This window comes from Wasmannia auropunctata, unplaced genomic scaffold (assembly GCF_000956235.1).
Source record: "Wasmannia auropunctata unplaced genomic scaffold, wasmannia.A_1.0 LD336057.1, whole genome shotgun sequence".
NCBI lineage: Eukaryota > Metazoa > Arthropoda > Insecta > Hymenoptera > Formicidae > Wasmannia > Wasmannia auropunctata.
The window spans coordinates 126,641-142,846 of record NW_012026833.1 but is presented as its reverse complement, the minus strand read 5'-3'; the positions used below and the strand labels follow the sequence as shown (position 1 = coordinate 142,846).

The following is a 16,206-nucleotide window of genomic DNA, read 5'->3' as shown; positions in this document are numbered from 1 at the left end:
TTCTTCAAATAAACATTAAATGGATTTCAAGCGAGAAATTTTCGAGTAATTACGTCAAATTAATTTCGACTGCACTCTTGAGCGATGAATAAAACGATAATCTCGTGTACGGCGCAGCATCATACTGAATAGTCGTTAAAAATCGTACTATCGTTGATCGCAATCATTAGCCGCAATCAACGTGTTCACAAAGCATATACGTAACAATACATTATTAACACGAAATGTTTACGAGATGACACGTAAATTATAAAATGCACACAATGTCTTATCTCCGTCTTGGATAGCATTCTAATACATAATATTACAAGTACAACCGTCGCAAGTTACAAATATACTAGTTTGGCATAACAATCTTGTATGGAGTACGCGTTGCCTAACGTCTAAATGAGGTACTAAAGAAAAAACACGAAAGTGTCTCCCTATGATTTTGATGAGCTTTTCATATGGTGTATTCTAGACCAATATAATTTTTTTATACGTATATTTTTTTATATATGTATACTTTTAAGAGGTAAAACATTCCTTTGAAAAAAATTGATAATTTTGTTTGAAGCAAACATCGTCTAAATTTTAAAAGGGAAAAAATTTTTAATCAGAAATAAAAGTTGAAATATAATATTTTTAATTTAAAAAAATATTTTTTAAATAAAAAGGTTAGAAAAATTTTGTCATTATAAAATACTCTTAAAACCATTCAACTTTTATTTAAAAATTGTTTCGTCTTTTATAGTTTCGATGATATTCACTTCGACAGAAAATAACCGATTTTTTTCAAAAGATTTCACCGCCTCGAAGTGCGTATAAAAAAACACGTATCCCTTATTCTGATTTAGAGTACATCATACTAAAAGCTTATCAAAATCAGAGGGAGACGCATTCTTATAAGAGCCAAAGCGATGGAAGAAGTTAAAAAATGAAATGTCAGTGAATTCTTGCTTCAAAGAAAAAAAATCATGGTCCATAAAGATCTAAAAAAAAAATACTTGTGACCTGATTAATACGTATTTTTCTTACTACAACAAAAATGCAGAGGTCAACGATACTCTAACGATATTTCCGATAAATAAAGTCGATAAAACAAGTTTTTGACAAAACGTATGCTATCACTGCCAAAATCACTTCCTGTTGGAACAGGTTAATTCAGCTAGTAATTCGACCCTACACGGAACTACATCTTGAGAAAAATGCTCGCCATCAAAGGAACACAGAAGAGGCTCGCGTGTATAACCGCGGTCATATGTACAGGTTGATCAAAGCTCTCTCTCTTCCTTTCTTCCTCTCTCTCTCTTTCACGATATGACGGACGTGCGTCAGGGGTGTCCTTCTCATACCGATCTCCACTCGTGGCCCGTACGATCGGTCCGATCGCGGTGCGGACGGAACGTCAGTCTTTTTCCCCCGCCGCCGGCGGGGTGCGCTAAGGCGGGGTTGGTGCTAGGGGGGCGGGATGTGCGGGATCGCGCGCATTTTGTGATAGTCGACGAAGCATGGCCAGCGGCACAGGCAGGCATTGCAGGGCCAGCATTTGAAGCGGGTCTGCCTGAGCTTGCCGCGTGACGTTACCATGCCGCGCTGCTTGCAGTGCACGCACACTTTCCCGTGGCCGTTCGCTTTGCTGAGGCTATGCGGCTGACCAGATACGTACGTAAACCCTCCTGAAGAGAAACACAGTGTTGTGGCCAACAACAAACACAATGCTCGGACGGGGGCTGTGTGTCGAGGGGGGGGGGCGGGGTGGAGGGTTAGTCAGTTTTTTTTTCTTAAGGAGTAATAGGCGCGGTAGTAGGGGGCATGCAGGCAACCGTTAGTTATATGCAATAATGGGAAGTAAAAAATATAGAGAGACCTTCCCCGTATACATCATCCACCGGGGTAACAATAAAAAAAACCCGTGACGGTATACCAGCAGCGACAGCATCAGCAGCAGCACCAACCCCCAGCACCAACCACAACAATCCCACAATCGCAGCAGCGGTAGAAAGCCGTGTCTACAGAGTGCGTGTTCTCGTCGGCGATCTCACTAACACCATTCGTGCGCCCTTCGTCATTCGCGGTTGTCGCTATACATCGCGCGAGTCACGACGCGAGTTTCGCGCGGTATAACGGTGGCATCGCCACGTGCTATAGATTTCAATGCGCGGGCTTCTGTATTCCAATATAGCCTTTTCCCCCGTGCCTCTCCGGAAGAGAACTTACACAACGAACTTCTTTACATTGTAATCAACTGGCTATTCTAAGCTTGCTCGGGATGGAGCGAGTCATCGAGTTCTCCTTTGATCGATACAAGGACACGTGGAGAGATTGATGGACGCACGAGAATTAGCGCTTCCGGGTCGTCTCCAATTGCGTCTCCCTTGAAATAATCTTTCAATCTTTTCACAGATATCTATCAGCAAAATTGTTGTACAATGGCGGAAATAGTCGTGAGATAATTTAGATCGCCTTCTCTCTGTCATTCGAGTGATCTATCTAGTTTCATTGTTCGTCGCAGGAGCTTCTGAGGAAGACTGCCTTCTCCGCCCGTCGGCCACCACAACGAAACCTTCTGCGGTTCGAGAGGGGAAATGTGCCTTTTTCGTGCTCTTTTCGATGACGCTGAAACGAGGACGCTGATTGCACGTAATTGCTCGGGACGCTCGCGTTATCCCAGCCTCCCGTGTCTCTCGACGGTTGGGGCTTCGTCGACCTCCTGCTGCGCAATTTGCGGGAGATCGATATCCCCGGCCGCAGGGGTCCGCTTTTGTCGCGAACAAAAAGACGGCGTCGATCGCCTCTTTATCTTTAGAATTCATCGTAGTATCTCGTCTTGCGACGAGGATGAGGTTGTACGAATTTGGTTTCACTCTCTTCCAAATGCGAAACGCAAACTTCCACACAAGCACTCAACGTCCGTTTCTCAGTACGTTCATCATATTTTTTCCCTCAATTTGAATCGTGACTTTCGACAACGCAAATCCCGCGACAGCCACCAGAACTGTCGGCGAGACACTCGCGTGTCGACGGGACAACTTTTGAGAACAATTCAATATCTTGGAGATGAAGAAATAATATGGAAGTAGGAAGCAACTGTGCAACTGTTCAACTGCAGGACACGTCAATGTCCTCCTACTCCCAAGCTGCGACTGATCTAAAATTCCGTTGCAATCAATTTCGATCTAGAATTTATCAAGTGGCGTCTGTTTCTATCTCCTCGCGAGATAAAGACAAGCGAGCCCAGTGTTATGAACTTTATAGATATGGCAGTAGATTAGAAATTTATTCTTTTTAATATCACATTAGTTGACTAAATATTTCATATCCAAGGTATCGTATTGTTCGATTAATACCGCAACTTCGTTCTCATAGATAAATTCATGGTATTCAGTAGGCGGAAAAAAGACCACGTGACGAATCGACTTCGTAGGCGAGACGCAACGGGTCACGTTACGCGGAGACGTTAACGACGTTTTTACGCGAACGATAATAACGTTAGCACTTGAAATGAAGGAACAAGCTTTTTGATGTCATCGTGAAACTACTAGAAGAACTCATGCTTCTGCTTTAGCGATCGTTGCTGAGATCTTGTATTACCTACCTGTCGAAACACTTATTTCTTTTCTTTTCTTTTCTGTCTTTCTTTTCACTCTTTCTCCGGCCATATACATATTTGCAACCAAAGAATTTCGGATCGGGTCAAGATACGTTCACAATCCCCAGATTTTATTAGAGATTCTCGAAGAAAATATATCGGATAATCGATAATCTTCCGAAATCCATCACTATTTTCGATTTATGCATTTTATGCATTTTGTCGTTTGATTTTAATCCAGATATGTACATGCGATTAATTGACAATGAACATAAAATATTCCAACAAAGTGGAAAAAGTATGACGCACAAAGATAATTATTTCTTAAATAAATTTACATTAATATAATTTATCAGTAGAATATAAAGAAATAAAAAAATTTATTTATAACGAATCAATATCGAATTATAAGTTTCGTTTTTATTACTCTCGATTTTGTAAGATTTATTCTTCATCCATCTTCTTTTATGTATGTGTAATTATTATTTAATAAACAAAACCATAAAAATACAAATATTAAACAAATAATCCGAAAATATCTGTTTACCTTGATACAACTTTATGTGCAACTGTTGACGCTTATCCATTTTTAATTTTCGGGATTTTCCATTTAATCATGTGAAAATATCTATGATCAGTATCAATCTTTCTAAAACTTTATTCCCTTATTGGGATACTAATATCAAGAATCAGAATATCAGAGAATGCTGGAAATGACGGATTCCAGAGGAATATCGATCCAACCCTGATCGCTGTATTTCCCATACGCATCCGTTTACCATATGGAATTTTGCTTCGTACAAGGAGGGAAAGAATTGGTCTTAAATTACCAAATATTAAGGAAAGATTGCACGCGCATGCCACTGTCACCAGAGCACCACCACCACCTGACTACTTCAGAATTAGTTCGTATCTGCGCGAATGTATATCCCGCGATAGAATAACGATACATTCTGCAAGTTAATATCTCAACATTAATATGAGCCTGATCCGGACGCAGCGACCATTACGATCGCAGGGAGCTCGGATGATTCGAAGAGTACTCGAAATTCGCAATTATATCCCAGATAATTTTCATAAATTATATGTACATAAATATTGTTTTCTTGCATGATTCCGTTAAAATTATCTTGGAATATCTTCAACTAGAGATTTAGGTTCATAAGTCTGTATCTTGCACTGTTCAATTGAAATAAAATAAATTTGAAACAAAGCGCTCTCCTCATCGAAACATAGTCTTCTGAATTTATCGAAACAATGATATTTAAGAGAGAATTGGAGAGCACAATTATTTCATTAAAACATAAATTACTATAAAGAAAACTATAGTAAGTTTTTTCAAATTGTAACATGTCGTATTCGATCATATTGATCGAATTTCCCCAAAATAAATTTCGCTAAAAAAAACTTGCAGCAAATACTAATTCTATAAATTTGATTCGCAGTGTTTCGTTCAAACGTTTAAAAATTGATACGCGTATTTACGATTAACGTTACATGCAAAAATCACGTGTTGTATGTGTGTGTGTGTATGTGTGTGAGTGCGTGTTTTGTGTAGATGAATTCGCGCTGTACACACGAATTAAAATATTTTTACAATTACTATTTTTTAAAGAAGTTGCCTCGAACCAGTATCGAAAGGTATTCCTTAATTATTTTAGTATATACACAGTATGCTTAATAGTTAGTGCGCATAAGGAATATAGTGGTGGCTTTGATCGAGTTATTAAAAAAAGGAATGTTGATGATTGTCGGCACACATACAGCACTTGGCAATGCTTGCTAGTATCTACAGTTCAACCTACACCCGAGTGCCTGTACCATACATTTACATCCAAAACACCATGCACTCTGTACATTGAAGGTAAATCTCGATATATAAATCGATGGAAATAATAAAAAGTAGTCTTCCCCGTAACAAGACAGGGAAATGTACACATCGATTGTCATTAATGTTTAGAAATTTGCTTAGCAATAAGATTGCGAACCTGATTCCATTTAATAGTGCAAGAATAATCAGGTCAAAGAGAAAATAACAATTGACAGTATTTCACAGAGCATTGCAAAAAAAAGTTAATTTTAGTTTCAATAACGATAATACAGGGCCAAATGTGATGCCATTTTTGTAAAATTGTGAAAAAATGTTATCGGTTCTTTATCGTCTTGAAATACATTTTTTCGTGCTAGTGAGAACCAGGTCCACGTGAAGGAAAGATCGTGATTAAGATCCGAGATATTTTCTCTTGAAATACTCGTCCTTGCAAAGTAATAATAAACCATTTCACTGCAAATCTTACACATCATTTTGTCTTTGTGTGGATTTGACCTAATCTCTTCCTCTAATTATCATTTGTGTGCGTGTATAGGTAATGCAAAGCTGCATAGCTACCAAACCATCGTACAGTTTGATGTGAAAACGCAATCAACTAACTACCCCTCAAAACGTAATAGGTCACAATATCGCAATAGGAAGGAATCCCGTCTTCCTTCTTATTGCAATCGAAAATAATTGTGAATGACACAGAACCTTAATCCATGAAACCAAGTAACTCCCAAGTAATACTAATGCTTCATGTATCAAGGTGTTTATCATCTTATCGTTTTTGGTTTTGTACCCACAGTAACATGCAATTAATCCATCACCAATGAAGTTAGAATGCAGGTTTGTGTACCACAGAGTAGTTTTATATAATTGAAACTAATGTCTATAAACAATTTTCTTATGTATTAATATCCAATTAAAGTCAGGTAGACGCATATATTTTAAATATTAAAAGATTGCAAACGTATATCTAAGTATGTGGATCATGTGGATACAAAACTAAGAAGTTTGTTGTATTACCATTACACCGTCACATTACTGCTGTGTTTGTATGTGTGTGTATACATATATAAAACATTTCATAAACGAATTCATGAATAACAATAGATTTTTATTAAAATACCAAATTTAAATAAAGATAATTTGCTGTTCCCATATATTACAATTTCTAAATTTGCGATTTATTTGTTTCAAATTATAATTTTAATTAAGAATGCTAATTTTCAAATTTTAATTTAAATGAATGACTAATTTGAACGATCTATAATTAATTGTAACTATTAATACGTTGAAACTGTTGCAATTCTATGTTGTGATTACATTGTAATGGCAAAACAACACATATTATGTAATTTGCAAGTAATAAAAAAGGATGAATAATCACTTACCCTGTACCTCCTGTGATGACCTCTCTCCCGAAGTACTTGGTTTAGATAGCAGGTGTCCTGACAGACAAAAAAGAATCATCAAACTGCGCGAAAACTGACAACTGATTAACCCTCTGACCGCGGGAATATCGATCATTATGACCACTAAGGTTCAAGTTTTCAGATATATATTTTTCGTTATTTGATTGTTTATTAGAGTGGAAGACTGATGGAATTTAAGTGCAATATCCCCTCAAAAAATTAATAAAACTCGTGTTTTTCTGGAATAGCGGTCATTATGACGGGGTGTTCCGTGTAACCGGATATCCAGGGGTGTTCCGGGTAGAGGGTTAAGATGAATGAGATAAAAAATATTTCAGCGAATTCTAGAAATTATCGCGTAGATACCTACCAACATCTGACTGATGTTTGCCGTCCAAACCGTCCGATGTCGACTGACTCGAGTAAAATGTCTGACTAATGTCGAGCTTCTGTTCGTGATCGGGGGTAGTCGACGACGTGTCGTCTATGGCGATTTTATTCAGCGTATTGTCGCCTATACTCTGATCTTCGTAACTACAACTGCTACCGTCTTGCTCCAGGTATTCCGGCATCTCCAGCTTCAAGTTCGGCATAAGGGGAATTATCTCGACCGGATCCGAGCCCAACCCCGACTGATTTTCCGACGTCTTCCCGTCGGAATCCTTCGCGTTGATCCCCGCCGAGTTCTTCTCCGCGTTCACATTCGAACTCTCTCGAATTTTTCTCCTCTTGTTCGGCGGCACTTCGGGTTGCAATTCGACGGCATGGTATGGCATCGGAGACGACGGGGACTTATTCCTCTTGTTATCACTCGACGATTTACCGGAAGTGTTCTGCAGTTGAACTTCAGGCTCGTTGGGAATTTCTATGTCATCCTAAAAAAAAGTAACATGACGTATAAGTAAGGTGTCGAATTAATCAGTGCTGAAGAAGTGGCCTATCAAAGATTTAAATTTAATTTCCGGATTTGTCATCTACTAGGATATACTAGGATTTTTTAGTGAAAAAATATTCCATCGAAATATAAAATATTCGAAACTTGAGAAATAATTCCAAGCTAACTGACAGATAACGAATCGCAGTATGTACTGTATCGTTCTGAAGGACAGAAATCTTCAAATAATAACAATAATAAATAAATCATGGAATGAAGTATTCCTCCGCGTAAAAGCGGTCAACTTATATCTGCGGGATCTCATATCTTCAATCCCAAATCATTTCACATATTTTCTCTTGAAATAGATCCTCGTTCTTTTAATTTGTTCAAAGTTTTTTAATATATGACATCGTGTTCTGCATTAAAGCACAATGTGTGAACACATTTCTGGATAAATAAACTTAAAAAAAACTCCAGAATAAAAGTTGAAGAAATTTACTATTTTTCTATTAAAATTATTTAACAAAATCAGAGATAATAGCTTTTCAAGCAGTCAATAAATAATAGTAGTAGTAGTAAACATGTGCCTATTAAACTGAGTAATTCTTGCATCGTTCCTATGTGCCAATAACTCACCTCTACTAGATTATCATCTTTCCCTGTGCCATCCGTAAGGCCCTGCACCGCCAAGAGCTCTGCTGTTGTGAGAAAGCTCGCTAGCTGTTCTTGTACAACGTTTACTTCGCCTTGGTACATAAAATCGACCAAGGCAGCCAAGTCATCGAATTTGACATTACGGAATATTATCACGGGGTGCTGGCACGGATTTTCCTGCAATATACCAAATAATTGTTATAAAAAAATGTCTCTTTAGGTACGCATAAATTTAGACGTGAATAGATCAACCAGAATTGTATATGCATGTACCTTAAATAAATCTCTAAAATATGTACTACATGCTGACAGAAGCATTTTATGTGCCCTAATTCTTTTGCCTTCGCAGCTCAGAGTGACATCCACGAGATCCTCATCTGTCCTTAATGTGTCGAAAGCACAAGTGATGTGTTTTAAATAATTGTTCCATCTGAGAGAAAACTGTTGGCTGGAACCCATTCTGCTTCCTGAACATAAAAAAAAAGGCTAAGTTATTGCATGGATTCACAATAGAAATTTATATAACTGATTTTAATAAAAAAATATGCAAATTTCAATTAAATGACATTAAAATAGAGACAATCAGCAATGTATGCATATCTGTATTCACTACATAATTATCTTAACTCTATGTTAATCGTAACAATGATAACAATGTATTTATTGACGAACTACATACAAAAAATTCGATACTCATAAAAAATGTATGTACGTGTGTACATACAAAGAACACTGTCGATCATTCCTAAAAAAAATTCCATAAAAAAAGAAGTAACACGAGATATAGATAAGTATCGCTGTGTATACGGAGCAAGAGGTTTAGACGACCGTCAACACACAAATCGAGGCAGCACCCGAAAGGTTATCCATAGAACGCTAGCACCAGACGAAAGACTTACCTTGACTATTTCCACGAGGGGTGGTGTAAAACGATCGAATCAAGAGAAACCCCAAGGCCTTGTTTCGCGGCAGTCACGCGGGACGAGAAGTATCGGGGAGCCTCGCGGGCTGTGCTAGACCGATTCGCGAGTGGATCGAAGTGGTAGTGGAGGAGGAGGAGGAGGAGGTGGCGGCAGCGGCGGCGGCGGCGGCGGTGGTGGCGGACGACTCGGCCGCGTTACCGCGAACGCGCGGACGGACAGACTTTCAGCCGCGCACTTCACGTAAAACGGAAACTGTAAACAGCCGAGTCTGTGGCCGCGCTCTCATGGCACCCTGGAAGCAGCAACCGTCACGGGGGGATCGCAGTCGCGCTGCACACTCGTACTTTCGCGTTCCCCGCTCCCTTTTTTTCTCTCTCTTTCTCTCTCTCTCTCGTCTCTTTCCTCTCCACCGTCGCTCGCTCGCGCTCGTTCCCTCTCTCTTTTCCCCTCACTCACGGCGATCTCCCGTGCGAATCTCAGCCAGCGAGTCGCGTGTCGTCAATTGCAATTGCATCGCGCCCCCGCGGCGTGCTGCGCGCTCGGAGAAGCCGTTCCGCGACGAGTCCGCGTTCCTTCACAACAAGCCACACTTCGCAGGCGAGTGACAGCTGGCGGCCATTTTCCGTACGGGGCTACGTACGCGTACGGCGTATAGGATGCGCGAGCGAAGCCCGACCACCCTCCTTGCCCGTCCCCCACCCCCAAGCGGCGCGGCGCGTCCGGCGTCGGGCAAACGTCACGTGGTACGCGAGCAGGCGCGCCGCTCATTGGCCGACGCGGACGACACGCGGCAATGTTCACCATACGAGTCAGCTAGGGCTTTCTTTTGTCCGCAAAAACTCTGGCAAATTTGTCATTCATGCATTCGATTTCTTTTCAGTGTCGATAAAAACTGGCCATGCGTGAAGATAATTAAATGCAAAAGCGCTTCGACGGATCGAAAATATCTCATGGAAATTCTGTTAAAAATGTAATTTTATTTTACCCCGATTAAGAAAATATATACAATTATCTAATTCAGTTCTCTAAAATTAGCGACGCGGATTGCAATTCAGATTTTTATATTCTCAAAATTTTGTAAAATCTTCAATTCTCTAAAAATTAACGTGGGCTCCAATATTCGAATTTTTATTCTTGAAATTTTAGAGAATTTTTAATTCTTTAGAATTTCATAAAAAATTTACGTTAATTATTTTTATAGAATTAAAGATTTTAAAAAATTTTGAGAATAAAAATATGAATTGCAACCACGATAATTTTGGTGAATTTTTATAAAGTTTCTTGCAAATTTTGTTGTAATCTCGTTAATATATTTTATATAATTGCAGATTTTCTTAAATTACTAAATCGATTATTCGCTCTACAAATCCAATATGATATATTACATTAAATTTGTATGTATGATTCTCTAGCTAGCTCAGTTCGTTGATCAAATCTCTGAAATAGGAAATCAAACTAAAGTCAAAGCACGAACATCCGGAACATCTATTAATGAGAATTTTAATTTTCGGAATTATCTTTATATCGAAATGCACAATTTCGTGGCAATTTCGATGATTTCAATGCTTTTTATAATCGCGTTACACAATTAATCCATATATTGATCACAATATTCAACAATTTTACAAAACTATTGAAATTGATAATTGAAATACTCTAGGCTTGTGCATAATATTTACGTTTCTTCGGAGCTACTCCGGCAGCTACAATAATGTATCGATATCGGCGCCCGGCGGAGTGCGGACTCGGCGATAATCTGCGATTCGCGTGTAAAACTCATTGCAAAAGCATCGGCTTTTGACAGAACCGCGGGCATGTTCTCTGGGCGTTCGCAAAGACAGCCAGGGACGTACATGCATGTGACGTGCCATCAAATTGGACAAAATGCTTCGGACAAGTTTGCTGCAGGTTAGGAGGAAAGTGTCCTCATTCTTGTTTACAAATGTGATAGTGACAACGTGGGCATGACGTGACGTGTGGGAAATGTCAAGTGCCGTAAATAAAAATAAAGTGGTCGAGTCGCCAATTAATTGATCTACCGATAACATGGATCTGCCGGTGAACGAGGAAAATCTGCAACAAACATTGGACAAGCTGTCCGAAAATGAGGTTCGAAATGCAATCGCATATTAATCTTCAATTGACGTTTTACAGGCGGTAGAAGTCTCTACGAATTATATTCCGATTAAATTCTTTCCTATAATTCTCTTCTCGAGATCTGTTGTGCCGCGTCACTAAAAAGAAGTAGCATTACACGTATTGTGACTTGCAAATATTCTCTCGTATAATTTAACAGAAGGTAAATTTTAACGACAGGTCGCCATAAAGAAAAATCTGGACACGATTCTCGCCCGACGGTGTCACGTGGAGGCGAAACTGCAGAGTATCGGCAAGGTACTGCCGAATGTTGTACTGATACGAACGGAGGGGGAGAAGTTTTGCGACATGATCGCTCGTACCAATGAGTTAGCCGAGAATGTCAGCGCTAAAGTGAGGCAATTGGATTTGGCGAGAGTAAGCTGCCAGACTGTTGAAACGCCTTTGTTTCTTGGATCTCGATTTCTCATCGTTTAAACGATACAATTCTGTTTCACAGAGCAGAGTGTGCGAGTGCCAAAGTAGAATAAATGATATACTGGATTTGCAATTGTGCAGCGAAGGGGTAGCGACCGCGCTGCGCAATGAGGATTACGAGCAGGGTGCCGCGCACGTTCATCGCTACTTGGCGATGGACCAGCAACTGCTGGAGAGAACGGCCGAGGACGTGTCGGGAGATCACACCAGTATTAGCAGTTCCCTGGTTACCTTGCAGCAGGCCGCGATGGAATTGAGGGCCGTTGTCACGCATAAGTTCGACGAAGCTGTGAAATCGGAGGATCTGGCATCGGTCGAGAGATTCTTCAAGATATTTCCATTGTTGGGGATGCACTTGGAGGGATTAAAGAAGTTTTGCAGTTACTTGTGTACCAAGGTAACGTGCGATATTGACTGTGTATTGATATCTGTCAAAGTTTTATTGGAAAAAGACGGCACTATCTTTTACTTTTTTGTTTATATTAGCTACACGAGACCGCACAGAAGAATCTGCAAGCGGCGCTTGAGATCAAAAGTAACGACAAGAGGGCAGCTGTTATTTTTGCTGACACCATGACTCTCTTATTCGAAGGGATTGCACGTATTGTGGAAGTGCATCAACCGATCATCGAGACTTATTACGGTCCTGGTCGGCTGCTAATGACAATTTCGATTTTGCAAAAGGAGTGCGACAGGTGAGAATAGAACGCGCAATAAATTGTCTATCAGATTTTGTAGACTCTAAAAGAAGTATTTTAAAAAATCATATTTTTTTTACAAATAGGCAGGTCAAGAAGATCGTTACAGTATTTACGAAACACAGATGCATATCCAAGAACGTGCAAATGATTAATGAGTATCTGCGAAAACCGAGTTCCGAAAGGATCGATCCTAAGGAGCTCGATCTTCTCTTGGGAGAAATTACTATAATGCACTCGAGGGCAGAGCTTTACATACGTTTCTTGAAGAGAAGGGTTAAGGTAAAAAAAATTATTGACCTGTCAATCTTGTAATACATAAGAAATTAGTGATTGCATTTACATGTTGCTTGTTTTGCAGAACGACATAGAGATCAGTACTACAGACGAGGCGCAGCGTGCGGAGCTGCTCAACGAATTTGAAATGACGATAAACAACTCCGAATTGGCGCACGGCATGCAAGAGCTGCTTGGTGCCTATCTCGCGTTGGAGAGATATTTTCTCGAGGAGAGCGTGAACAAGGCTCTGGGAATGGACGCACTGGATCCAGATCAGCAAACCTCCAGCATGGTCGACGATGTATTTTTCATCGTGCAGAAATGCGTACGGTATATGTCGGCCAGATTTGTGCAGCCGGTATGTATATTATTGAAAATTATAGTGAACGTAACGTCTCTCTGCAGACGGGCTATGTCGAGTTGGAGCATAGACGGCGTTTGCGCTGTCGTCAATATGGCTTGCGGCATCTTGGAGGGCGAGTTTGCGAACAGATTGAGAAACAGGTTGCGGCAGGGCTATCCGGCGGGCTACCTGGACCTGGCGCAAGCGTACAGTGCCCTCCAGACGAGCATACAGCACGGTCGTTTGCAAACGTCGGACACAGAATGCGCCCGTCTTATGTTCTTGGTACAGTTTTTAAAATCTATTAAATTGAAAGAAGGCCAATACGGTCCGTATAGCAGGATCTTGGTGCTTCTAATATTTCTACGTGATTCTACATGTACATTACATTCGTTGAAACTAGAATATGTATATAAAATCGCAGATAGAAATATTAAATTAGAAGCACCAAGATGCTATATGACCGTATTGGTCTTCTCTCAATTTAATTTGTGTTATACATATATATATATTATTCCGACCATCTATGTATAACACAAATTAAATTGAGAGAAGAAATTGTGTAACAAATAGCATGTAAAATCATACATTTTAAACTATATATACTCAACGGTAAAAAAACCAGGCACCTACTAAAATCTAGGTGCCCGGTTTTATTTTGCCAGTGAGTATATATTTGAAATCGATCTTTAATATATATATGTACGCAGTGTTCTCACATCACATTACCCATATATATGTACGCAGTGTGTATATATATATATATATATATATATATTTCTTGTGATATCATTATGTGATACTGTTAGGTCAAGCGGGATGTTTGTAATGTAAACATATTATCATATACACCCAGCTTGGCTCACCAGCGCTGTTATTGACTTTATTTCTATTGTTTCTGTGCCTCTTATAATTTATTTAATTTAAAATTTTTGTGAAATATTTTAACGTAACAATTTAAAAAGTTTTATAAATGTTTACGAAATATTTCTGAAACATTTCAAAAAATGATATCACAAGAAATATTTCATGCTGTGTGGGCAGTATATTGCTAAACAGTTTTATTATATTCATATTCATTTGTTATTTATTTTCATATTTATTTGTTAATTAGGCATACCTAAATAACACCGACGTGAGCACGGAGTATGTGGAAACATTGTGCAAAAGTCTCGGTGCGGAGATAGACGCGACGTTTCCCAACATGCAGAATAAGGATAGAGGCAAAATTGACAGCTGCTTGTCCAGTCTAAAGGGAGTCATATTGATATTGCGAGGCATCATCGATTGCGGCCTGGAACAGTTACGCGTCAGCGCCGTGAAGCCCAGAGTCACCCCGTGGCTCGATGCATTTCTATCCATAGATCATCATATCAACGAGGTATATTTTGCAAGAAACAATAGATTTTGTGTCCCTAGATGTATAACGAATAATTCGTACGCAGGACGAATTATTGAGATACGAAACGGATGAGCCATTCGTGCAGACGTTAATCATGAACCTAGAGGGCCTACTTCGAGGATTCAAGGATAGCCTGACGACTTCCAATTACGACGCACTTATCGGACTTCTGACCGCGGAAGTTACGGCCCGTTTGGAAAAGGTGGTTTTGAAATCGACCTTTAATCGGGTACGTGTGCACTAAATTTAAGCGATTCTCTCTCGTAATTAATCTCTTTTATCATTAATAATTCTATTGGGGATAATTTCTAATTTAATTTCTTGCATATACATATACAATATCTGTGGTTATAAATATTAATTTAATTTCTCGTGCGTAGTACAATGGAATAAAATCTGTGCATTTTAGGCAGGAGGTCTGATACTGGACAAGGAAATAAGATCGCTAGCCAGTTACCTGGCAGCCGCCACGTCTTGGTCGGTGAGGGACAAATTCGCGCGTTTAACGCAGATCGCGACTATTCTGAGTATAGAGAAGGTGGATGAATTGGCCGACTACTGCGGCGCGGACGCGATAGCGTGGCGACTAACGCCGTCGGAAGTGCGCCGTATCGCCTCCCTGAGAATAGACTTCCGACCGGAGGACATCAAGAGGCTGAAGCTGTGAACTTGTTGAACCCTTCGTGTCACGCTGTGATAACGTGCTTGCACAACTAGATCAAGTATTCGCGTATAACATATATGTATGTGTACATAGAACGATATGTATAATATAATCCAGAGAACATTAAGACGTCTTAAAAATTCTTGGAACGTTAAAAATTCTTCGGAACGTCTTATATAATTAACAAGAAGACGTCTTGTGTCCCGATTTTAAATGCTTTTGCCTTATATAATATCCTTCATGTATGTAATATCCTAAATGTATTTTCGAATCGTTTCTTTATACGTTTCTTTTTATGTCTGACTTTTCGCTCTCCGAATTGCTTTCTGACGATTCTTTTTCTAATTCAGCCAGGAATGAGACTTTGAACATGTTTTTATTTACTTTTTCAGGTATCTTGAGAGCATCGTCTGATTATTGAAATCAACTGAAATTATCATTCATTATCGTTATAGTCTGATAAATCTCTTGATAAACTTCCACACAATTTATATATATAAAGCAGTATCTTCCTCTTCCTGTTCGTCCTGAGTTTAAATCTACCATTTTCTTCTTTTTTTCCTTATTTTTTTGTTGTTACATCAACAAAAGAATTTTATCGCATTTGAGTCACGTCTCATCTTCAATCTTTCCTTCCTCTTTCCTTTCTATGTATATTAACGTGCTGCTTTATTTTGGCCTAATTCTCGTTTCTAAAATAATTCCATTGATTAATATAATTATTAATAAATTTATTTTATATACATATTTTATTTTATATTTACTTCTTGATTTATGTCCCACTTGATTGCTTCTATTCATTTGGAATTTACGCAAATCTTGCAGATTGTTTGCAAAATGTATTTACATTATGTATTTATATTATAGTGAACAATATTTTTTTGTATAGCAAAGTAATATAAAATACAATTTTTATATAGAAGACGAATATGCTCATGTTTCTTTTTCAATTCTTAAAATATTGTTTTTCATTTTTAAAAATCTTTTCCA

At 39.0% G+C, this 16,206-nt stretch overlaps 2 protein-coding genes across 5 annotated transcripts in view; one reads left to right on the top strand and one right to left on the bottom strand.

Annotated features, from left to right (window-relative positions):
• The window catches only part of LOC105450677 (protein bric-a-brac 2-like), a 39,129-nt gene extending 29,896 nt beyond the window's left edge, over nt 1-9,233 (bottom strand). For all 3 annotated transcript variants that reach the window (XM_011690625.1, XM_011690624.1, XM_011690623.1), the window contains exons 1-5: nt 9,188-9,233; nt 8,607-8,800; nt 8,316-8,510; nt 7,173-7,677; nt 6,782-6,838 (exon numbers count right to left, since the gene is read on the bottom strand). In XM_011690625.1, coding sequence (XP_011688927.1) covers nt 6,782-6,838; nt 7,173-7,677; nt 8,316-8,510; nt 8,607-8,800; nt 9,188-9,203 — 967 coding nt within the window. In that variant the 5' untranslated portion in view covers nt 9,204-9,233. The remainder of the gene's footprint in view (nt 1-6,781; nt 6,839-7,172; nt 7,678-8,315; nt 8,511-8,606; nt 8,801-9,187) is intronic.
• Nucleotides 9,234-11,153: 1,920 nt separating this feature from the next.
• Nucleotides 11,154-15,963, top strand: LOC105450675 (conserved oligomeric Golgi complex subunit 4). Of its 2 annotated transcripts, XR_974484.1 has the most exons (11): nt 11,154-11,365; nt 11,573-11,770; nt 11,853-12,227; nt 12,317-12,525; nt 12,615-12,810; nt 12,890-13,137; nt 13,213-13,435; nt 14,265-14,531; nt 14,596-14,781; nt 14,962-15,295; nt 15,609-15,963. XR_974484.1 is itself a non-coding variant. In XM_011690621.1 (10 exons), the coding sequence occupies exons 1-10, from the start codon at nt 11,303-11,305 to the stop codon at nt 15,217-15,219; spliced, it is 2,223 nt and encodes a 740-aa protein (XP_011688923.1). In that variant the 5' UTR covers nt 11,154-11,302; the 3' UTR covers nt 15,220-15,963. The 2 variants fall into 2 exon arrangements, 1 of the variants encoding a protein (XP_011688923.1); XM_011690621.1 differs by having other exon boundaries at nt 14,962-15,963.
• Nucleotides 15,964-16,206: the final 243 nt, after the last annotated feature.

Coding starts and splice junctions, on each gene's coding strand:
- LOC105450675 (XM_011690621.1), top strand. CDS start 11,303: ATGGATCTGCCGGTGAACGAGGAAAATCTGCAACAAACATTGGACAAG. Junction 12,811..12,889: donor TCTTGAAGAGAAGGGTTAAG/GTAAAAAAAATT, acceptor CTTGTTTTGCAG/AACGACATAGAGATCAGTAC. Junction 13,138..13,212: donor ATCGTGCAGAAATGCGTACG/GTATATGTCGGC, acceptor GTCTCTCTGCAG/ACGGGCTATGTCGAGTTGGA.